A 24334-nucleotide genomic window follows, 5' to 3' on the forward strand; every position below is an offset into this window, starting at 1 on the left:
CCTGTTTGCTCAAGGCAGAAATATGTGCCATCCTCAATTCATTCTTCTCCTTCATGCTCCCAAGCCAGTCAACATCAAGTTCTCTGGATTCTACTTACTAAATATTTATTCCAAGTTACCCACAGTCCTAGTTCTCTAACACAAATCACCATCATCATCTTCATCACCACCATTTCCCTTTGATATGGAAAAAGACAGTACATGTCCCACATTCTCCATTGAGCAGCCAAAATTATCCTTCTAAATGGAATATTCCTGGTATTTATCCCTCTCCTGAAACTCTTCAATGGCTCACTATTTCACCCAGAATAAAGCCCAAACTGCTTTGACATGTCTTAGATTCTCCAAGGTTTGCCTGTCTTCAACGTTATTTCCCGACACTTATCCTTACTAAACTTCAGACCCTGAAAAGCATTACCAAGCCTCCTTACTTCAGGTGTCGGCACTGGCCTTTCTTGTCCTACGACCCCCTCATATAAAACACTGCAACACTCATTCAGCACCTTCTCACAGTCACTGTCAGGGCTCAACTTACTCCCTTCAGATTGTCCCTGATCTCCTAAATTGTTAGCATCTTGATATTAGGACCTTGAACTTTTGCTTCAAGACACTCATCACAACAAGTGGTGTCCTGTCTGTCCCATGAGAGCAGGGCTTTTGCCTGACTTGTTCACTACTCTATCCCCATTTCTAGCAGCCAGCACATAGTAGGTGCTCAGGAAATATTTGTCACATAGTAATTGGTCACTAAGGAGCTGTAAATTACTATCTTTAAAATCTTTACAATGGTTATGTCATTTTTAGTAACCATTTCCTGTAAAATTTTTACTAATGAAGTGTTCAGATACTTTTTAAAACGTAATAATTTTGTGCCTATCACCCTTTTCCACATTCTTGACTTTTTTGTACACTTTGAAAATGGGCAGTAAGAGGTAGGTGGGAGAATAGCTTTAATTTTTCTTACATTTATGTCACTCAGTATGTATTTTATTGAGTACCTTCTATGTGCCAATTACTAACACCGAGAATACAATAAGTGAATAAAATGGACTGTTTTTACAGATACTGGAATAAAAAGTATCTGTTTTTACAGAGTTTGCATACTAGCATGTGTATAAGGTGAGGGGAAGTCAGAAAGTAAAGTGCCCAAGTCAGAAAGGGGAGTGTGTGTAGTGTTAAATTTTATACTTAAGGTGATCGGAAAGCTTCTCGAATAAACCGACATTTGAGCGGGAACTAATAGCAATTCAGGGTCTGCCTCAGGTCACAGTGAAACATGCAAGATCAGAAATTTCATTTTCTAAATTCAAATCGCAGTTTACCAGTGGCAAGCTGCCTGCGACTAAACAAGTTAAACTAGCCCTTCTGAACCTGCCTCCTAGCTGTAAAAGGGCAATAATACTACAAACTTCGTAGGCTTGTTAGGAGGAAATGTTCAGCAAGGAAACTAATACAAAAGAGTCCTATGAAGAATCCTATCGAAGGGCCGAGAACCTGGGAAATGAACTCTAGGAAAGCCTGCCCCGCGCACCACCACCTCTGGATGGAGTGCAGCTGGTGATTGGCTACTCAACCCGTCCGTCCCGCCCCTCGGGCATATGATCCAATCGCAGCCGGCTTTGCGCAGAGACAGTTCCCAGGGTCCGCCGAGTGGGAGGTGCCCATGACGTTTGATGACGCGTACGTCACGGTGGGCGGAAGTCACGGCCGCTGTTTTGAAATCAGGCCGCCGGAATCTTACAAGGTCTCACGCAGAGGCCGACAGCAGCCCCTGGCCAGGAGGACCCCCGACACCTCTTTTCAGACCCCGCGGGCCTGAGGCCACAGCCGCAGCATGTCGACCCCTCCGTTGGCGGCGTCGGGGATGGCCCCCGGGCCCTTCGCCGGGCCCCAGGCTCAGCAGGCCGCCCGGGAGGTCAACACGGCATCGCTCTGCAGGATCGGGCAGGAGACTGTGCAGGACATCGTATACCGCACCATGGAGATCTTCCAGCTCTTGAGAAACATGCAGGTGTGAAGGAGGGCGGGCGCCTCGCCTGTGATGCGTGGAGAAATCGGGATGCGTCTGCGAGGGAAAGGGGCTCTGGTTTAGTCGTCACGCGGGGTCCTTGGGCGTCTGCGGGGCTGCCCTGGGCAAACCTCAAGTGTAGGGTCGACCTCATTTACATTCGTAAGTGTTCTTCATTGATGTGTTTGTCCCCAAGAGTCTGCGATGTAAAGGCAATGTTTTCCAGACCGGATTTCTGGACGATGGGAGCCACATTTCCTAGATTCGAGCGGGTTCTCTGGTTACTAGGCAAACTCTTGTATCTTTCAGGGTAAATGTGGGCCTCACTCCGCTATCCTCTTTTGACTACTTTAACTTTCATCTCATCTTTTTCCAGTAAAACACTTTCTGAGAGTCTAAGGAGTGAAAATTAAGATTCTGCCAACCATTTTTGTGAAACAGCTTTATTTGGGTGTAAGTAACATAGTATAAAATGCGTTTTTAAATAGTTTTGACGCATGTATATACTTGTGACACCGTCATCCATCACCCCAAAAGTTTCTTCATGCCCCTTTGAAATCTTTACTTCCGGCCTATTATCCACAGGCAAACTCTGATTTGCTTTCTGGCACCATAAATTAGTTTGCATTTTCTAGAGTTTCATATAAATGGAATCATATATTGTGTAATCTTTTTTTTTTTTTTTTTTGGTCTGGTTCCTTTCACTTACCATGTATGAGGTAATTCCTTTTATTGCTTTATAGTGTTCCATTGTATGAATATATCACGATTTGTGTTGATGGACATTTGGGTCATTTCTCCTTTGGAGCCATTATAAAAATGCTGCTATGAGGGTTCACCTAGAAAGAAATATTCTTATGAACGTGTTTCATTTCTCTTGAGTAGACAGATGCTTAGCGTGGAATTGCTGGATCACATGGTAAATGTTCACCAAATGAAGACGCTTCCAAAGTGGCTGTACCATTTTACATTCCCTTCAGCAGTGTTTGCAGATTCTATTCTAGTTACTCCTCATTCTCCTTTGCACTTGTTATTGGGGGGTGTTTTGGTTTTTTGTTTTTTTGCTTGCAGATACTTTCTTACTTTCTCCAAGTCTTTGGTTTGTCTTTTAATTCTTTTCACATTGCCTTTGGAAGAACCAGACATTTTAAATTTTGATGAAGTGCAACTTACTGATTTGTGCTTTGACAGATTTTGTTTTTGGTGTTGTACCTAAGAAATTTTTGTTTAATCGAAGGTGACAAAGATTTTCTCCTATATTTTCTTTTGGAAGTTTCATAGTTTTAGGTTTCATATTTAGGTCTATGATCCACATTGACTGAATTTTTTTTTATATTATGACAGGAGTGCATCCAAGTGCATTTTTTTCATTTGGATACCCAATTGTTCCAGCACCATTTTGCTAACCCATATTTTACTGGCTTGCTCATCTTACTACTACATGATGTGGATATCATTCTTGTTTTATGGATGAGGCTTCTGTGTTTCTGAGAGGTAAAGTGACTTGCCCAAAGCTAGTCAGAGTAAATTTGAAATCAGGTCTTCTGACTCTTACGATACTTACTTCTACGGATATACCAAAGAGTAGTTGACTGCTTTTTTTCCTTTTTGTTTTTGTTTTTTAAGTTATTGAGATTTTTTTTCCTCCTGATTTTAAAAGTAATTCAATTGTGTAGAAATCTTTTAAGACCATGTCAGTAAGCCAGTATGAAACAATTCAAAGGGAATCTAAGAGAAGATATGACCGTTGGCAATTACTTTCAAAATTAATAGAGTAGTATCTAAAATGATTAAAGTATGGATTAAATGATCTCAGAATTGAACAAATACAGTTGATCCTGAACTACATTGGAGTTAGGGGTGCCCACAACCCACACAGTCAAAAATCCGAATATGACTTATGTCTGCCTTCCACATACATGGATTCCCAAAAAGCCACCTGAAAATTTTCTTCTTTACTTTTAACATTCTGTATGAATTAGGACTGGAGAACTAACAGCTAATATTTACTAAGTACTCTCCTTGGTCAGGTACACTGTTGTAAGAGCAGTTCTAAGGAGTATTTTTATCCCTACTTTATAGTTAAGAAAACTTAGGCTTAAACAGAGAATTTATTCAACATCTCACATGGCTAGTAGCTCTTCCTATTAATCTCTTTATAGTACTAATTTGCTGTCAAACAATTTTTAGTATTAAAACAGATAAAATAAATATCCATGACCTGCACAGAAAGAACTAAAACGTTTTCCAAAAAGTATTACCAATAACTGGATTACATGTGAACGTATGTACAAAACCAATCTGTAAGAGACTGTGATAGTTATTTCTTTGTGGCTCTTTTAAGTGTGAGTTCTGTGGTTTAACTCATCTAAGACCCTTTGGGGCATATTACAATTGGCTGAAACAGAAACACTAGTGTGCTCCATCATTTCCAGAAAGCTAGAAGTAATGGTACAAACAGGACTACGTATCAGGTATTTACTAACTCATTTTTTAAAGTATCCAATTTTCAAAAATTATCTTCTATATTATGAATCAGGAAAGATCAAGTACCATAAATACGAACTGCTGAGATTATTTCTAAGCATTTGTTTTAGAGAAGTGGTTCTTTATTTATTAGGTGTCCTTTAGCCTCTTGCGAATCAGATGAAACTATGGATTCTCTTTTGAGAAAAATGCACATATATAATAGGTTGGTGCAAAAGTAATTGAGGTGTTTGCAATTGTTTTTAACATTTTAAACCACAATTACTTTTGCACCAACCTAATACATTTTGACTAAAGTTTCAGGGAATGATTAATGGATGTCTCCCTAAGGATCTCTAGATCCCAGGTTAAGATTCCCTGCATTGGAGCACTTGAGATCTTGCTCCCTGTCATATGTCATCAGTTTGGCTCACATAAACTCTTATAAAAATTCTCTGAAAAATAGAAAAAGATTCCCTGCATAAGAAAGTATTGCTTTGGTTCTATTTATTATCCTTTACATCTTTAAAACAATTTTTTGAATACATAATACATTCAGAAATAAAAAAGGACTTACGGGGAACATTCTCTCCCCTCCCTATCGGCTAGCTCTCTAACCCTTCTCCACAAGAAATGATTGTTAATGATTTTTATTACTTTTCTTGTGTATCCTTCCAGATAGTCTATGCATATTTAAGCAAATGTGTATGTATATTTCATTTTCCTCCCTTTTGCACAGATGGTAGTATGTTATACACAACATTTTGTGCCTTGCTTTTTTTATTTGGTATATTTTGGAGTTTATTCATATCCATACAGAAAATACTTCCTTTTCCTTTTGAAGTGTATACTAATTCACTGCATGGACATAATGTGATTTATTTAACCAGTTCTCTAGTGAAAGACATTTAGGTTGCTTTTACTCTTCGGCTATTATGCTACAGCGAATAACTCCTACATAAATGCGCAGGTATACCTGTAGGATAAGTTCTTAGATATGGCTATGCACTTCTATAATTAGATATATTTTGATGAATTACCCTCCATGGGGGTTGTACCAGTTTATGCTACCATGTCTTGACCAAGACCGACAACTGGGCTTTAACACAGTGAGTTATATTTTTGGATCTTTGGTCATGTCATGGCAGAAAAAAATCTCCATTTCTCCTAGTTTGAATGAGTTTGAGCATCTCTTGATCTATTTATGAATCATATACATTTCCTTTTGTTTCATTTTTACAGTTAAAACTTTGATATGGAATTTCATATGGAATTTATCCTAGAATCAAGTGTGAGGTATGGCTCCAGCCTTAGTTTTTCCAAAATGTTAAATGAATAATTCATTTCCTCCTCCATTGATTTCAGATGCTTTAGACAAATGAGTCTGTTTCTGCATGTTGTGTTCTATTCCACTTAGCTACCTGCCTCTTATGTTGTAATGCCAAACATAGTTATTGATGCTCTATAATGTGTTTACACTTGTTTTTCAGAATTGCCTTGGCTATTCTTGCTTATGCTTCACTTGTACTTTAGAATGAGCTTGTTTAATTCTGAGAAAAACCTGTTCACATTTTTTAAAACTTTATTTTTTTTCCAGCTACAGTTGACATTCAATATTATTTTATATTAGTACAGCATAGTGGTTAGACATTTATATAATTTATGCAGTGATCCCCCCAATTAGTCTGGTACCCACCTGGCACTATACACAGTCGTTGCCACATTTTGTCGCAGTGGTAAGATTTCATTCCTTTTTATGGCTGAGCAATATTCCATTGTATATATGTACCATTTCTTCTTTCTTTTCCCCTAATACAAAATTATTTTTTTATTAAATTTATTGGGATGGCATTGGTTAATAAAATTATATAGGTTTCAAGCATACAATTCTATAATACATCTGTATATTGCATTGTGCGTTCACCACCCAAAGTCAAATCTCCTTCTGTCACTATATATTTGACCCCTTTTACCCTCTTCAACCATCTCCCCTGCCTCCTTACTCTTACTCTGGTAACCACTGATCTGTTGTCTGTGTCTTTGAGTTTGTGTTTGTTTTTTTGTCTTGTTTGTTGCTTTCAGTTTTAGTTGTACATCCCACATATGAATGAAATCATAATGGTTCTTGACTTTTTCTCTCTGACTTTTGTCTGACTTTTTTTACTTAGCATGATGATCTCAAGATCCATCCATGTTGTCGCAAATGGCAGTATTTCATCTTTTCTTATGGCTGAATAATACCCTATTTTACATACGTACCACATCTTCTTTATCCATTCATCTATCGAAGGACACTTCAGTTGTTTCCAAGTCTTGACCACTGTGAATAATGCTGTAGTGAACACAGAGATACATATATCTTTATGGATATATGTTTTCAGATTCTTTGGGTAGGTAGCCAGAGGAAGGATTGCAGGTCATATGGTAATTCTATTCTTAATTTTTTTGAGGAACCTCCACACTGTCTTCCATTGTGGCTGCACCAGTCTGCATTCCCACCAGCAGTATATGAGGATTCCTTTTTCTCTGCAGCCTTTCCAACACTTGTTATTATTTGTCTTGTTGATAAGAGCCATTCTAACAGGTGTGAGGTCATATCTCATTGTGGTTTTGATTAGCATTTCCCTAATAGATAGTGAAGTTGATATGTCTGTTTGCGGTTTGTATGTGTTATTGGGAGAAGCGTCTATTCAGGTCCTCCACCCATTTTTTAATTGGATTGTTTGTTTTTTTGTTGTTGAATTGTACAAGTTCTTTATATATTTTGGATATTAGCCCCTTATCGGAAGGTGTTCTTTGCAAATATCTTCTCCCATTCAGTTGGTTGCCTCTTTGTTTTGTTGATGGTTTCTTTTGCTGTGCAGAAGCTTTTTAGTTTGATATAGTCCCATTCATTTATTTTTGCTTTTACTTCCCCTGCCTTTGAGGTCAAATTCATAGGTTCATTTAACTTAGATCTGACATCAGTATTATATTGAGTCTTACCAACCAAGAACATGGAATATCCTTCTTTGTATCCCTATGGAATATTTGAAGTTTTCATTTTTATCTTGGAATTTTTCAAGTTTATTCCTAGATATTGTTGCTATTGTAAATGGGGTCTTTTTCCTTTCTCATTTTCTTTTGTTTCTTTTTATATATGAAAGCAAAGCTGTTGTTTTCCTCTGTATTAATTTTGTACCATCTCCTTCTTGAATTCTTTTGATAATAACCCTTTATCATATCATTTGTAGAGATGTCTATACCACTTCCTTTTTAATGTTTCAACTTTTTTTTTTCTCTTCCCTTGTCTAATTGCATTGGTTAGTGCCTCCAGCACAGGGTTCACTAGCGTTAGTCTTAGACAGAAATCCTGTTCTGTTCCTGACTTCAGTGAGAATGATGTTAATGTTTCCACGTTAATGATGGTGCTGACTTTTTAACTGAAACAAATCTATTTTGTCACAGTGGGGAATGTTTATTAAGAGTTTTATATTTGTTTTAACAGTACATGTTGAATTGAGTTGAATGCTTTTTGGTGCTAGTGGTATGGTCCTGTATTTACGGATCTTCATCAGGATTCACAAGTGAGATCACTGTTGATGAGCTTTTCAGCTAAACATCTACACCAGTGTATACCAAAGGGCATAGGAAACTTGTCTGTCTCCCATGTTTCTAGAACAGTGCTTGACACATGAAAAAAGTGCAGTAATATTTGGAATTAGTTAATTGTTCCCTTCTTTGAGAAGTGATGTTGTATATGAAAACTAATACCCAAACTCACCAAGTAGGTGAATTAGAGGAAGCTGATTCTTTGCATTTCAAAAGGATTTGGTTTTCCTTTATGAAAAGATTTACTAAGGGTCCTTTTACATTACACACACTTCTAAGTGAATTTTAAGTGTAGATTTATGAATAAAATAACTCACCAAAGTAAAATAATTCAGACTGTATTTCAAAACCTTCTGTTGTGTGTACTGCACTAAATCCAGTGATACAACTGTAAATAAGTTCCAGTTTTCACTAAGTAGAGAATATGGGCAAAGTATTAAACCAGTAAACACCATAATAAAAGTACAGAGTGCTTCTGTATGTAAGATACAATCATTATATTCCCTATTATCACCCAAATAGGAAAGCAGGGATCCTTTGAAATGTTTCTCTGATTGTTAGTGTCTGTGAAAATTCATAAATTGGAAAAGTAAAGAGGAGAAATCCTACATTGTATTGGGTGGGTTGAACTTTTAATGCCTTTCCCCTTTGGACTGTTTTGACTAATTCAGCCTGTGGAATTTTATCACATTTCTTTGAGATACTGCACTCAGAATGTTTTCATGCTTGAGAATTTCTGAAAATCCTAACAATATCTCATTTCAAATAATTTCAGAGCATCCATCTCCTTATCTTATAAACTATTACATTATAGGAAATTTGGAAGTGAGAAAAGATAAATCATTCAAGTCGATCTCTCTAATATTTCTTTCATCAATATAATCCTTTCCAGTCTTTTCCGTGTTTATGGTTTTACCTACTTATAATGATAGTGGTTCTGTTTTCTTTTTCCTCAGAAGATTGCACCATGCACTTTTTTTTTTTGCATTTCTATTTTATCTGTTGAAAAATGAAAAAAAAAATGAACTGAGGTTTAGAAAGATGGGACTGATCTAGCTATTAGACAGTGTTTAGTTTTGTCACTTTAATCCCCAAGGTAAGTGTACGGGAAAGTGCTTATAACGAGAGCGCACCTTGTATATTAGACAACATGGTGTAAATGTTATTTCTGATGTTAGCATGATTTCACAGATCCGCTTGTGGAAATAAAATGTAGACGTACAGAGAAAGGCAGATTTCATTCATGAGTTTCAGCAAGGCACAAAAAGTACCAATTTAGTTATAAGTTCTAAAGAAGTAATAGTCAATTTCCATTTATCTGTGATTTTATCATCATTTCAATATATAGATTTGGCTTCTTTTGATAAAAATTCCTGATTTAAAATGTATAAGCATGCAAGACAGAGTTATGATCATAGCATTACTTGTAAGAATGATGTTCAAGTCAGATTGATTTGCACCTGTACCTCTTGCTTTATATTTACTTTGGTGACAGGTTTATATTTTAATGTGTTCCTTGAACATCTTAATTATCTTACCAGTTAAGGTATTTTGAGATTACTTTGCAATCATAGTATTATTTTTCTTCTGAAAAAGTCCTGTTTTCATTTTTTTCTTTTTTTTTTGTATTTTATTTTTAACTTCCTGGTTGAGTTCAGCAGCTTGCTGCCTCTGTATAATAAAATAGTAAGTAATATTAAAATTGTACATTCTTTTTAAAGTTGTAATATACTTCAAAAATTAGAGGGGAAAAACATTTCACCTGGTCAGAGGAGCTTATCACAAAGTTTTTTCTAGGTGTGTTTTACAGCACTGACTGTGCCAAAGAGCTAGGAAATGAGCAGATATTCCTCTTAAATGCTGAAAATTGTACTTGATTAACTGTTAGGAACCGTTTGTGTTTACACGGTGCTTAAAAATTGTTTGCTAGCTTTAGTTATAGAAAATCTTGATTTGCGTTTTTATATTTCTATTGTTTTGCCTGATAAGCTGCCAAATGGTGTCACGTACCATACTGGAACATATCAAGACCGGTTAGCAAAGCTGCAGGATCATCTTCGCCAACTTTCTATTCTCTTCCGGAAGCTGAGATTGGTCTATGACAAATGCAATGAAAACTGCGGAGGGATGGATCCCATTCCAGTAGAGGCAAGTTTTAGTGGTAGAGGGAGGATGAATGTGAGATGTAAGATAGTCTTGAGACATTTGTAATTTCTTTCTCTTCTCACATTCTCCTATTTTTGCAATATTTCCAGATTTTAAATGTGATATATATCTATGTATATGGCTATATATATATATAGTACTATATTTTTCATGTTAATAATTTCCTATAGACTTTAACATCCAGGTTTATTAGTGAATTTTTGTTGTTGGGAGGAGAGGGTTGTCTGTAGCAGTTTTATCATTGTTGTCAGTGTCTCCTTCTAATTAAATCCATGCATGCTTTTTGGTAGTAGTTTTAATAGTATTGTAAAATACTTTAAAAATGGTTTTTATGTAAGTCCTTTATGGATAAAGATTAATTTTCATTATTATTAACTTAGATTAGCTTAGTGGAATCACTCTAGTTTTAAAATATCTTCTTTAAATTTAATCTTGGATTATAGATATATTTTAGTTAATTAGGTATATATTTTTATAGGTGGCCCTTTCCTGTTGACAAGTTATATCTCCGCCACCAAAGGTAGCTGGGAAGGTTTGGATGTTCTTTCACTACATACAAAGAACAATTTCATATGATCAGTGCTTCCCTTTTGAGTGATCAGCATGTAAGGGATGAACAAAGAAAGAATAAACTCAAAACCGCCAAAAAGAAGTGGTCAGAGATGTGGGAAAAGATCAGAAACTTGGTTGATATTGTCAGATGCTGCAAAGAAGTCAAGGAAAAGAAGGAATGAAAACTGTCCAGTCGATTTTGTTGGAAGAAAATTGTTGCTATATTTGAGCAGAGCTTCAGTGAAATGGTAGCAACAAGAAATCAGGTCACAGTGAGTTGAAGATTTAAACAGGAAATAAGGCACTGGAGCCAGCAAGTGGGTATCCATCATTCAAGAAGCTTAGATAAAAAGCAAGGGAGGAAAGCAGTACCTGGAAGGAGGAATGGAGTCAGGGTTTTTTCGTTTGGTTTTGTTTTCCCCTCCAAATGAGAGACTGCAATATGTTTAGATGATAAAGGATGAAAACAGTAGGGAAAGGTTGGAGGCAGAGGAGTAAATAATGAAGACTGGAGGGCAGAGGAATCAGCACAGGATGGAGATAATCACCTTCAGGAGGAAGCACAACTGCACTAGAGAGGAAAGGAAGAAAGTGGCTGTGGATGTGGGCAAGTTTGTATTTGTCCCAGGAATTTCAGGAAGTTGGGTCAGAGGACTCCTGGTTGTACCAGTTATTTACCTCTGGCCTGTTTCTACATTGGTAATGTATATCATTCCTGAAGTCTGTCACATCTACAAGGGGCTTCATCAAATAAACTTCATCACAAATTATACATATTTAATTATAATTCTGCTAGAAGTTACACTGCTATATGAATTTTTTTCCTCCTACAAAAAAAGGAGGCTTTCCCCCAAATAAAAGAAGTTATGACATCTAGGAATTTGCATATACTACACTGAGGTTCTAGACAGCAAGTAAATGACATTTATATAATAATGCACATCCATGAAGTTCCTTTCTCGTGTAGTTGAGTGCAAAACTCTTCTATCTCCATAGACCATGAATTTCTTAGGTATGGGAATCACACCTTATTTGTCATTATTTTTGTAGTGTCTTCCCCAGGGTCTGGCAATTAAATATTTGCTGATTGAATGAGTAGGCGATTACTAACTTGTATGTGACAACTAGTGTTATACGGGCTATTTTGCAAAAGAAACCTGAAAAACTCATGTATAGAATGCACTGAAATGATAAACTTCTAAAGCTGTTACTTTAGACCATCGAAATTGAAATTTATGTTTATACTATTAGAAGTATAAAAACTGATTTTAATCTTACTCATCTATACCAGTGTAATGGGACATTTTATATCATATTTTTGACTTTTAACTTTTGTTTGTCACTCTCAGCAACTTATTCCATATGTGGAAGAAGATGGCTCAAAGAATGACGATCGGGCTGGCCCACCTCGATTTGCTAGTGAAGAGAGGCGAGAAATTGCCGAAGTAAATAAAGTGAGTCATTAGTCTGTACATTTTCTATTTCAGAATTATTGATAAAATTTACAAGGGAGTCTAAAAACATAATTTGAATTATAGAATTACATGAAGTGGTTTCTGTGGCAAATTTAACTCAGAGTACAACCAAGAACTAAAAGGTAAGCAGAAATGTCATCCGAATAGTCAGAAGAGAGATTGCAGAATTCATGCAATAAAGCTCTTAGAAAAGCTTCATAGGCACTCAGTCACAACCCATTTATTTACCCATTTACTTTTTTCTTTTCTAGGCAAAACTCTAGCCTCTAGCTCCCAGCATATTCCAAGCAACAAATTATAAAAATTTACAAATAGGAAATGTGAATGTCTCAGCACCTGAATAAAATTGAAAAAGTTATCAAAGCATTACCCTACCCTACCTACTCCCTTACCCCAAAAGTTCCAAAACTAAATGTGTTTATTGCTGAATACTTTGAAAAGTTCAGAAGATGTTCATATAGTTGAGAAATAGGGAAAGCTGTCAGTTCATTCTATGGTGGAAACAAAACCCAAGCTTACCAAAATCTTATCAGTAGCACAATAAATAAAACTACCAATTTCCTCCTGAAATTTTAATTCCAATTAGAATTCAACAGGGTATTAACAATCCACCACAAAGAGGATTTTCTAAAGTGTGTATGAGGATAATTCAATTTATATACATAATACATAATATAAAATTGTAAAAAAAAAAAAATTTTTCTCAGATCTAAAAGACATTTGATAAAATTTAAATGTTGCTGATTTTAAAGAACATTCAAAACTATTGTTTTTTTTTAGTCTTTATTTCTGATAAACAACCAACATTTTTCATACTTTTTAAGGCATAAAATGCCTTACACCACTATGTTTAGTATTATTTTAGAAATTATAGACAGTACAAAAAGATACAAAACAGAAATAAACTTTAGGAAACAGGGATTGTAATATGTTTACAAGCTTGTTAAATTTGTTAAGCTTGTACATAATATAACTCAAACTTCTTAACCTCAAAGAAACTCAGTTGATAAACAACTAGAATCAATAAGAGTTTGATAAAACTAAAAAGGCTTAATATAAGATTGATGCAATTCTCTTATAATGCTTAAACCAAGTAGGTTATAAGAACCTATTCACAATTGCAACAACAAATACTAAGTAGTTAGGAATTATCTCAATGATATATGTATTAAACTTTAAGATACATAAAAGCAGTATATAAAAATTAAAAGTTCTTATAAAGTTCTTATGTGGCCAATAAATATCCTTAAAATGCCATCTTGATTATTTTATAGCTTTAATATAGTAACAATCCAAATCTAACTAGGTATTTGAAAGTACACAAACATGAGGCTTTAGTGTAATACTAATCAAAAAACAAATCCAAATAAAATCCAGATGGGAATTTTTTTCTTTTGAGTGTACTGAAATATCAAAGACAATACTAATAGGAGTAATGAAACAGCTATCTTTGCTTTAAAAATTAAACATAATATGAAGCACAGTATAAAAACAATAATTAAGTGTGAAATACTGGCATAAGAATAGAAAGATTAGTAAAATAGCCAGGACAGTAGTCTTGCTATTGTATATGAGAATTTAATATGACAGAGAGGAAATTTAGTCTTAAAATTAGAAACTTTGGGAGAAAATTAAGTTAGTTTTTATATTGCATCATATGTCAAAATGAATGTCAGAGTTGAAAAATAAGAACTGTAAAACAAAATACTGGAAAATTAAAAGAAAAATATATATTAAAACTAAGGAGAAAGGAAAAAGACGTATAGATTTTATAAAATAAAACTAATTTTTTTTAAAAAAGGAGAAATACAAATTAAGACTATTTCCAGCAAATTTGACAGTAATGAATGAGCATAAAGAAATCATAGTAGGAAATTAGGAGGGAATGAGGAGGGGCTTGGGACCTTTAAATTTCGATCGTGAAGAATAAGTGATGTTTGGTAGGCCAGAGATGAGGCCTTCATTTATTAAGAAGTGTTGTGTTTCTGTTAATAATCTATGTATTAATTCACAATAAATGTGTTCGATTTATTTTTCTTTTCTGTAATAAGGATTTTTTTTATAAAATACAGTGAAATGTATATAAATAAAACACCATTGTAATAATAACTTTAATTTCAAGTACTACATGTGACATATAGTTCTCTACCATAGATTTTATGATATTAAAAAAAAATACTTGTGCAAATTCAGAAAGATAAAATTTTTCTAAATATATGTTTCATTTCACTTTTCATTTCTCTAAGTTCCCCTTTTTATCCCATTTAATGGCTTAGAAATAACTCATTCTTGATTATTTTTTAAAAGACCTTTCATATAATTAGAATATTGTTATACTTTGACAGTGTGTAATCAGAAAAGTCTCACTATCAAAAAACTATTAGAAACAATAAACAAAGTTGCTGGATATAAAATCAATATACAAAAAGCTGTTGCATTTCTATATACTAACAACAAAATATAAGAGAAATGAAGAAAACAATCCCATTTATAATTGCAACAAAAATAATGAAATACCTAGGAATAAACTTAAAGGAGGTGAAGAACCTGAACACTGAAAACTACAAGACACTTGAAAAATACTGAAGAACACAAAGAAATGAAAAGATACTCTGTGTGCAAGGACTGGAAAAATTGCTAAAATGTCCGTATTACCTAAAGCAATCTACAGATTTAATGCAATCCCTATAAATATCCCAATGGCATTTTTTCACAGAAATAAAACAAAAAAATCCTCAAATTTGAATGGAACCACAAAAGATTGCAAATAGCCAAAACAATGCTAAGAAAAAACAAAGCTAGAGGTCTCACCCTCCCTGACTTCAAACTAAACAAATCAAAACAGTATGGTGTTGGCAGAAAAACAGCCACACAGACCAATGGAATAGAATTGAGAGCCCAGAAATAAACCCACACATACATGGACAACTAATTTTTGACGCAAGAGCCGAGAACATACGATGTAGAAAGGAAAGCCTCTTTAATAAATGGTGTTGAAAATTGGACAGCCACATGCAAAAGAATGAAACTAGACTACTTAGACTATCTAACACTATACACAAAAATTAACTCAAAATGAATTAAAGACATGAATTTAAGACCTGAAACAATAAAATACATAGAAGAAAACACAGGCATTAAACTTATGGAACTTGGTCTCAGAGGGGTTTTTGTGAATTTGATCCCAAAGGCTAGGGAAGTAAAAGCAAAACAAATGAATGAAACTACATCAAACTGAAAAGCTTCTGCACAGCAAAAGAAACTATCAACAAAACAAAAAGGCAACAACCAAATGAGAGAAAATACCTGCAAATGCTACCTCCAATAAGGAGTTAATATCCAAAATATATAAAGAACTCAACAAGAAAACAATCAGATTAAAAATTGGAAGAGGACCTAAATGGACACTTTCCCAAGGAAGACGTATAGGTGGCCAACAGACATATGAAAAGATGCTCAACTTCACTATCTATTAGGAAAATGCAAATCAAAACCACAGTGAGATACACTTCGCACCCACTAGAGTGGCTACTGTTGAAAATACAATAACAAGTGGTAGAGAGGATGTGGAGAAAAGGCAGCCCTTGTACCCTGTTGGTGGGAATGTAAATTAGTGCAGCCACTATGGAAAACAGTATGTATGTTTCTCCAAAGATTAAGAATAAAACTACCACATGATCTAGCAATTCCTCTTCTGGGTATTTACCCAAAAAATATGAAAACACTTGTTCGTAAAGATTTATGTTTCCCTATGTTCATTGCAGCATTATTTATAACCACCAAGACATGGAAACAACCTAAGTGTCCATTGATGGATGACTGGATAAAGAAGATGTGGTACATATTTACAGTGGAATATTACTCAGCCATAAAAATGCGCAGTATTTCCATTTGTGACAACATGGATGGATCTTGAGAGTATTATGCTAAGTGAAATAAGAGAGATGGAAAAGGACAAAAAAATGATTTCATTCATATGTGAAATATAAAACAAAAAGTAACAAACCAACTGACAAAACAGAAGAAACAAACTCACAGATACAGCCAACAGAATGGTGGTTAACAGAGGGGAAAGAGATAGGGGGAAAGAGTGAGTGGGTAAAGGAGGTCAAATATATGGTAACAGGAGGAAACTAGACTAGGGTAGGGCGCACACGATAGAGTACACAGATGTCAAATTATAATCTTTTATACCTGAAAATTATATGATATTATCCAATGTTTTAATAAATTTATTTTAATATAAAAAATTTTATTTAATTTTTAAAAATCTCAATAAATTTAATTTTAAAAACCTTATTTGCTATTGACCTAGAATTTTGTGAACTTTAAATGAAAGCTGTAACAGGTACAAAGGATATGTTGTATAAAAGAATTACTTTCTCTACGTGAGGATTAGGTCTCTTACAGTCTCTCTCTCCTGGACCCACTTACATACTTTCTTTCCTCCAATCCTCTCAATGCAGTTATGTCATAACTGGGGTACAGTAAATGTGTTCATATTATTATGGTACATAAATATTGGTTATTGCTAAGCCACATAGTAAACTAGGGTTACATTTCCTTCGTTGAACAATTTTTTGTTTTCCTGAAATTAATTTCTATAGTTTTAAAAATTTTGGTTAGTTCTTTCTGCATCTGTGGCAGCATCTCAGTACTGTTTTTCAACTTTCCACAAAGTAAAAAGGATCAGGCAATTTATTGGTTCTTTTCCCCCCTAGAGTCCTCTATCTTCTTGCTAAGTCTGGATTAAATACTCTCTAGGCCTGCTGTGCAGCTATTTTCTTGAGGTTTTCCTTCACCTCTTCTGTTGGTTTCACTCTTGACTCAATCTCGTATCTTCCTCTTTCTTGGTTTACTGCCTCACTGGTGAAGTACATATGTCAGTGGTTTCTTTAGAAGAAATGCAAAGACTTAAAATTTTAGCCTTCACATAGCTGATAGCTTAGCTGGCTATAAAATTCTATTTTAAATTATTTTTCTTCAGAAATTTCAAAGTATTCTTCTAATCTTCTAGTACAGGATTTGGCAGACTTTAAAGGACCAGATAAGAAATATTTTAGACTTTATGGTACACACATGGTCTTTGTTGCAATGTGAAAACAATCCTTACCTCACGGGCCTTGGAATAACAGGTCATGTGTCACAGTTTGCCAACCCCTGTCTGTATAGTTCTTTTTGTCTTTCTAGAGGGAGGCTCTAAAAGATCTGGTGAGCATTTGATGCTTAAACATGAGCCATTCATATTTAAGAGTGAGACATGAGAAAGCTAATCAGAGACTTGTGAGTTGGTTTTGTCATACCAAGATTAGGAAGCAAGTTGGCTTTTTTCTTTGGGGAACTCCCAACTATCGGTTTCCTAGATTTTTTTTTTTTTTTTAAATGGCTGTTCAGTTTCTTCAGAGAAGAAGATTCCAGTGCTCTACATAGAGAGTCTCTTGTCTTCTTGCCTTCTGCTGTGCAGGTAACAATGAATCCACAACTGTTCTGGTTCAGTTTCACAGGAAACAAACCTCCTAATTCCCTAGGAGGTGGGGCAGAGCATGGCGAGAGACTACCCAGTCACCGGTTCCTTAGGTGTGGGAGTGAGCACCGGGGGCGCTCACTAGTCTCTGTAGTTCTTTCTGCTGTTCCTCCAGTTTTCATCCCTCGGCCTCACTTGGTGCCTTTGAGATGGCTCCCGTCTCCTTTCTCCCTGGAGGATCAGCCCTATCTTCAGTGGCATGCCGCCTGCATCGCTTGGGTGCAGTTTCCTCCCCTCTGCAAGTCATTTACCACTCCCCTTCTACTTTTCACCTTAGTTTTCAATTAAACAGATTTAAAGCGCAGCCCTGTATTTCTGTGGGAATTATTTTTTAAAAGAGAATTTAGAGGGAAAGTATCTTCTCTTGAGTAACAGGGGAAGTGTTCATCTGATGGCCTCACAGCTTTTATTTCCTGGGACTTGTTAATATATTTTGAGACAGGACTGGAGAATTAGGTGGCAAACAGAGGTAAAAGAAAAGGACTAAGATTTGTTTAACTCCAATTGAAATCCCTTAAAAAGAAGGCAGAAGGTAAGAAATAGCTAAAAACTAAGAAAAGTAGATTATTTGACCCAAAGAGGTTTTTAACTCATTCCTTAAATAAAACATAAATGTAACACATATTCTGACTGTTAACAAAGTTATCTTATGTATAATTAGTGCTTATGAACATATTTTATTTATGCTTTACCTCCAACTTCTTCCAACTTTGTACCTCCCTTCTTGAATATAAGATTAAAATATGTAATTGAAAATCTTTAGAACACTGAGTAAGCTCATGATTAATTGATATATTTTTCTGCCTTAATGGCACACACGCCTGAGAATGTTTCTGTGAAAAAATGTTTATTTTCAATAGCCACCTACGGATGGTAAAATGTTACCCTGATGTAATTATATAACCACACTGATGATATTAAAATGAAAGTTCAAATTAACTGATTTGATTTAATTTTCAACTACTTATATCTCTATTCATAAACTTTATGTTGTCTATTATTTTAATCCATTCTTTCCTGTTATGCAAAATTTTAAAAATAGTTATTAGGTAGTAGTAGAATTTTATGGTTCATAGCAATCTTTGCTAGTGACATATCAAAGTAATTTACTATAGAATAATAAAATGAGTCATTTTTAAAAATAGTCATTTTTTAAAAATACTAACAGACCATAATTAACTGGAAAACAAAAAAAGAACATGCATCAAAATGATTTTGTTTGTTGTTTTTGGCTGTTTTTTCTCTTCTAGGCTTTTGGGAAATTTTTGACTTGGCTTTTTGTTATTTTTCTGTTGCATATTAAAACATTCAGATATTTGGGAACCTGCTTTGTGCCAGGCTTTATTCTAAGTGCAGGAATTTCTGCCATGAGCCAGTCAGATGTGTTGTCTGTCACTGCTCACACTTCACAGGAGTGCATAGGTTTCTTATTTGAGGACATAGGTCTCTAATGGAAATAAAGCAGTACCCGTTTCATGTTGTGATAGATATTTACCAAAACAAAAATATTGGGCCGTATTTTTAATATATTATCATTTGCTTATGTTAAATGATTAAGTTGTTTTATGGGCCTAATATCATCAGTAATAAAATTATGTTCTTGGCATTCAATTAAAAATACTCAGTTTTATTACAATGCATATTTTAGTTCTTTTTATTCTAAATGGGCTTCATAAAATAAGTAGCTTTGTATACCTCTCAGTTGCCCCTCACTCAGTCATTTTCAAAATATTACTATCTCGTGGTGTACTCGAAATGGCACAGAACAACATATTGATGAGGTATTTAATATTTAATCTACACGGTCTGTGGTTTCTAACAGTGTATATACCACCTATGCTTACCACAGTGCCGTGAAACTTGGGGGCATGAAATGTGTAATCAGCATTTGATATAAATCATCAGATGACAGAATGGCTTAGTTTCAATCATCAGATTTTTGGCTTATTTAAAGATATTTTTTCTTTTTTTCTTTTTTCCCCCATATTCTGGAATCCATAAGCCCTGACACCCAGGTAAAGGATGAACACTTGTTTGAGACTATATACATTTTAAGAACCTCACAATGAGTTCTATTTTGCTTTAAAACTATTCTGTTGATGGTGAAATGAAATTGAATGACGAATGTGGGTAGTTTTTACAGGCTTGATATATAATTCAATCCCTGCCATTTAGAAATTAAAACATTTTTAACCAATTGTCATAGCCTTTGTATGAATATTAAATTACAGGCATGCACAAACCTAATTTTTTTAAGTATCTACTCTACTTACACATTCACCTGTTAATGGAACAAATTAGGCACAGCTGATGGATTTTGATAATAGCAGCTGTCAACCTCTGTTAAAATCAATCAGTGGTAAGATTGTATATATTAAGTTCTGTGTCACATCATGAAAATTTATTTACAGTTTAACCACTAATAAGCATAACTGTCAGCTTTGCTGTTGATAATTTCATGATGTGTTTTGGCTCTAGGTATTTTATTGGTATGCTAATTTTTTTTTTTAATTTAAAACTTTGTGGCATCTTGGAGGAAAAAAAGACCCAAGTGCTTTATAATAGACCACACTTAAATTTTTTTTTTTTACTATTGCCTTGATTTGAATATTATCTTGAAAATACCCTACGTTTTTTAGTTCTCTTACTTTATTTTTTACGAATTAATGAGGCTTTTTTTTTAAACTAGTATATTAGAATTTATATTTCCAAGTGTGTATTCTTGAAAGTAGTCATATGGGTAAGCTATGCATTTATTCCACTGATGCAAGCATTGTGGCAGCCGTCTGCAACCTGTTTTGATATTGATTTTAAAGTCTATTTTTAACCACCCAAGAATATAATTTCACCACTTCTAATTACTCCTTAATTTATACTGAAAACGTGATCACTGAGCTTATTTCACCCGCCTCGGCCTTTGAATGGTTTTCAGCTGTTCCCAAAACTTAAATCCTTCCTCTGTCTTTTCATGGACACAGATTTGTCACCATTGAATTTCCTTAGGAGAAACCATCCCACATTCTTGCCCAGTTAACCTTTTTCATTGCAGCTTACATCACATTTCTTTTTCAAGAATTTTGATAGATTCTATTATCCTCTACCAAGCCCAAATTTATCCTCCTTCCTCCCTTTGCTCACCACCAACTTTCCTAAACACCCACCCCCCAAACAATATTTTCCTTGTTTGCTGCCCCTACCAGTCTGAGGCAGTGTCTATCTTTTGGGGTTCCAAGGCATCTGATATTTTCCTCTGCTATCTGCCTCACCAGGTTATAGTCTAGTCATTTGGGCTTTATCTTCCTCCTACTTGATGTTGAATTTCTTCAAGGCAGGGGTTGTTTCTAATTCATTTTCCTTCCCTTTCAATACCAAACCCAGAGCCAATATTTATGGAACAGAATGTGTTACAGACTCAGAATCCCATTCCAATGTGATATTCTGAAACTTTTTAAAGTGATATATTCAAGATAGAAGGTACTGATTTAAAAAAAGATTTTTTTTTCTTTTTTTTTTTTCAGTCACATTCTTTCTCTTCCTTTTATTCTCACTCAGTAACTCTTGCCCACTTCCCTCCTAAAAATGAGAATTGAGTCGGGGATCGTGGTAGGTGAGGTCTCTCACAGCTAGAGGAGGGGTAGCTCAGTGCTAAGGGCAGCTGACTTTGAACCATTTTGAAGCCATTCATTAGTTCACTAAACTTACTGGTGTTCATCACATGTGTATGTGTAACTGACTGGCGTCTTATGTATGGGTACACAGAAGTAGAACTGGCAGGGGCCTCATAGATTACATAATCCTGTTGCATTAACAGGAAAACTGAGGATAAGGAATTTGTGATCAAACAGCAAGTTAGAAGCAAAGTTAGAACTGGGAGTGAGGTTTCCCACCTCCCAATATAGTTCCTTTATTCTGATACTCCTGTTTCCATGCTACCCCTCATTGCTGACTGAAGTGTCAGTTTCTTGGTCTCTGGCATGAAAAAGACTTTATACATTTGTCTCTCACCCAGATATCTGGGTCCACTTTTTTAGATAATATACACAACAGCTTTAATAACTACCATATACTTACAGAAGAACATAGAAGATAGACCACCTAAAAACTGAACAAGGAGACTAATTAAAATACTGACAGCATCTTTACCCCAAAAGCAGTTCAAGTGAGCTTTATGGTACTGTACATACTGTACACATGCCCTATTATTATATGGTTATGTTTTACCTGTGCTGTGTTAATTCTCTTTTCAAATACTATGAATTAAATTTAATTAATAAATATTGAAGTCTCTGTAAGTTGCTTTTCTGTTTTCCAATAAGAATTTCTTGGGCCTCTCTTTTAGCTACTTCCTGTTACTTCTCTAACTCTAGGTAGAAGTAATATGAGCAAGTTAGCTAATCCTGGTTTGCTCTTTAATGAATTCAAAATTGAGACTTTTTTAGGCCTCTTAATAATGAACGTGTACTACTTTATCTGGAGGAATTTTAATGTAGTGTCTTTAAAGTTATCTAATGAAATGTTGTTTCCAATTGTAATGTTTCCAAAAGGTTACTGAAGAGTAATGATTATTATTATAATAGCTAGTGAACACTTTGATCAAAAGTTCTCTATTTTTATCTTGTTTTACCTAAGCAGACATTTGCCACATAGGATTTGGAGGAAGGATGCTTAAAAAGAAGTTCATAAACTGTGGTCTAGTAGAAACCCGGTTATAGAGAGACAGAGACACGGGCCAGTGCATTCAGGGTTTCCAGCAAATCTTAGTTGTGACAATTGTTACGTCGGGGACTGTGCCGTTTTACTTCAGTTTTCCGAATTATAAGTAGATCGCTTCATGCTGTGGGCAAACAGTGACTTCTGCCACAGTTTGGAAAGACCAGTTGCACCAGGCACTGCATTTGTATTATACTGTGTTTTCTACACTGACAACTCATGCCTATGCCTACCAGTAACATTTGCTGGATGTTTGTTTATATGCCGGGCACAGTTCTTCCACTTTACATGAACCAAATCTGTTAATCCTCATAACAGCTCTTATGAGGTCAGTTCAATTATTAACCCCATTTTCCTGATGCGGACACTGAGGCACAGAGATGTACGTTCTTTGTCCAGCGTCACATGTTTATTTAGTGAAGGAGCTGAAAGAATCTGGCCCTAGAGATCGTATTCTTGACCATTTTGTTACACTTCCTCTTGGAAAACCTATATACATAGGTTTTATAACAATTACATATTTAGCTTGTTTTCTCTGATGGTGGAAGTGGATCAGTAAAGAGGCAGGCGCTGGAGCCACGGATAGAGCTCTGTGGGCTGAGTTAGAATTCAATTTGTCAGTGAATATCTGTGGCCAGAAAAGGATTGAGACCTTCTGCCTAAAGGAAATATTTAGCTTAATTTCTGTCTGGATCATTAGAGGCCTAACTTATGACATTTTAATCTTCTAATTTGTGTCTATATTTCATTTTTTTATAAATTATTTTGTTTCTACAGAAACTCAAACAGAAGAATCAACAGCTGAAGCAAATTATGGATCAATTACGAAATCTCATCTGGGATATAAATGCCATGTTGGCAATGAGAAACTAAACTGATATTTAAATTTCCTGCTTTACACATGTTACACCATTTTTTTCCCTCAAGTATTTTTTTCCCTTTGAACAAGATTATTTATCTGTTTGCCTTCTAGTCACTAGAATTAAAGTTCCTATTTTTGCATTGTGGTTTTAAATGAAAGGATTCATTGGCAGTTTGTTTTAAGTTGTTGATTCTGTGAAAGATTATTGTAATAAACTTTGATTCGGTGTGTGTTTTGGTTAATCTTCGTGAATTGAATAACTTTTACTAAAAGCAAAATAACTAAGTTTTGTAAATAAATTTCTAAATTTGATCGTGGTGATTTTGCTCATTTCATTACACTTTTAGGAGAAAATGAGAGGTGTAAACATTTTTGCAAATGAAAATATCAATGTGCGGTACAAATTGATTAAAGTATAACATGTAAGTTACCATTTCAACTCAATTTTTTAAAAAACTTCAGTATGAGTCCCAAACAAGTTAAAATGAGAAAACAGTTAACTTGTAATATTGTAAGTAGATGAGAATTACTTTGATCATGTTCTTCAAATGTTTGGTCTTAACTGGAATGATCTGTCTCTAAAAGGAGAGAAGCACATACTCCGAGGATAGCAAAAACTAAAATCACGACTGTGCTTACTTGCTACCTGCTTTAGTCCAGGAAGCAATCCCCTATCTGATTTTCTTGCGTACATTTTGGAAACAGTATATTTTTAAGAGTTTTAAGTGAGCGAGCTCTACAAGACAAGTGCTTCTGCAGACTTACTTGTAGCTGGTCAACAGTAAGCTCTTTATAGGTCGCCCTCCAGGAGGAGCTGGTCTCTCAGATTATAAAGAAAGTATTCTCAGCTAAGGGAATCGGATTCTTCTCGGGAAAGACTTTTCCAGCCTGATCCAGAAACCCCTACCTATCTGGCCTGGGTTCTGACTCTATAAGAAATACTGCTGTTTGACTTCTCTTGTGTATGAATAAAGTTTCTC

The 24334-nt window shown here is 35.0% G+C and overlaps 1 protein-coding gene across 1 annotated transcript; it reads left to right on the forward strand.

Moving 5' to 3' along the window:
• The first annotated feature begins 1676 nt into the window (after positions 1–1676).
• MED30 (mediator complex subunit 30) lies at positions 1677–23654 on the forward strand. Its single transcript, XM_033125726.1, has 4 exons — positions 1677–2011; positions 10055–10213; positions 12133–12237; positions 23270–23654. The coding sequence occupies exons 1-4, from the start codon at positions 1835–1837 to the stop codon at positions 23363–23365; spliced, it is 537 nt and encodes a 178-aa protein (XP_032981617.1). The 5' UTR covers positions 1677–1834; the 3' UTR covers positions 23366–23654.
• The last annotated feature ends 680 nt before the right edge of the window (positions 23655–24334 follow it).

The sequence above is a fragment of the Rhinolophus ferrumequinum genome, chromosome 14 (genome assembly GCF_004115265.2).
Source record: "Rhinolophus ferrumequinum isolate MPI-CBG mRhiFer1 chromosome 14, mRhiFer1_v1.p, whole genome shotgun sequence".
NCBI lineage: Eukaryota > Metazoa > Chordata > Mammalia > Chiroptera > Rhinolophidae > Rhinolophus > Rhinolophus ferrumequinum.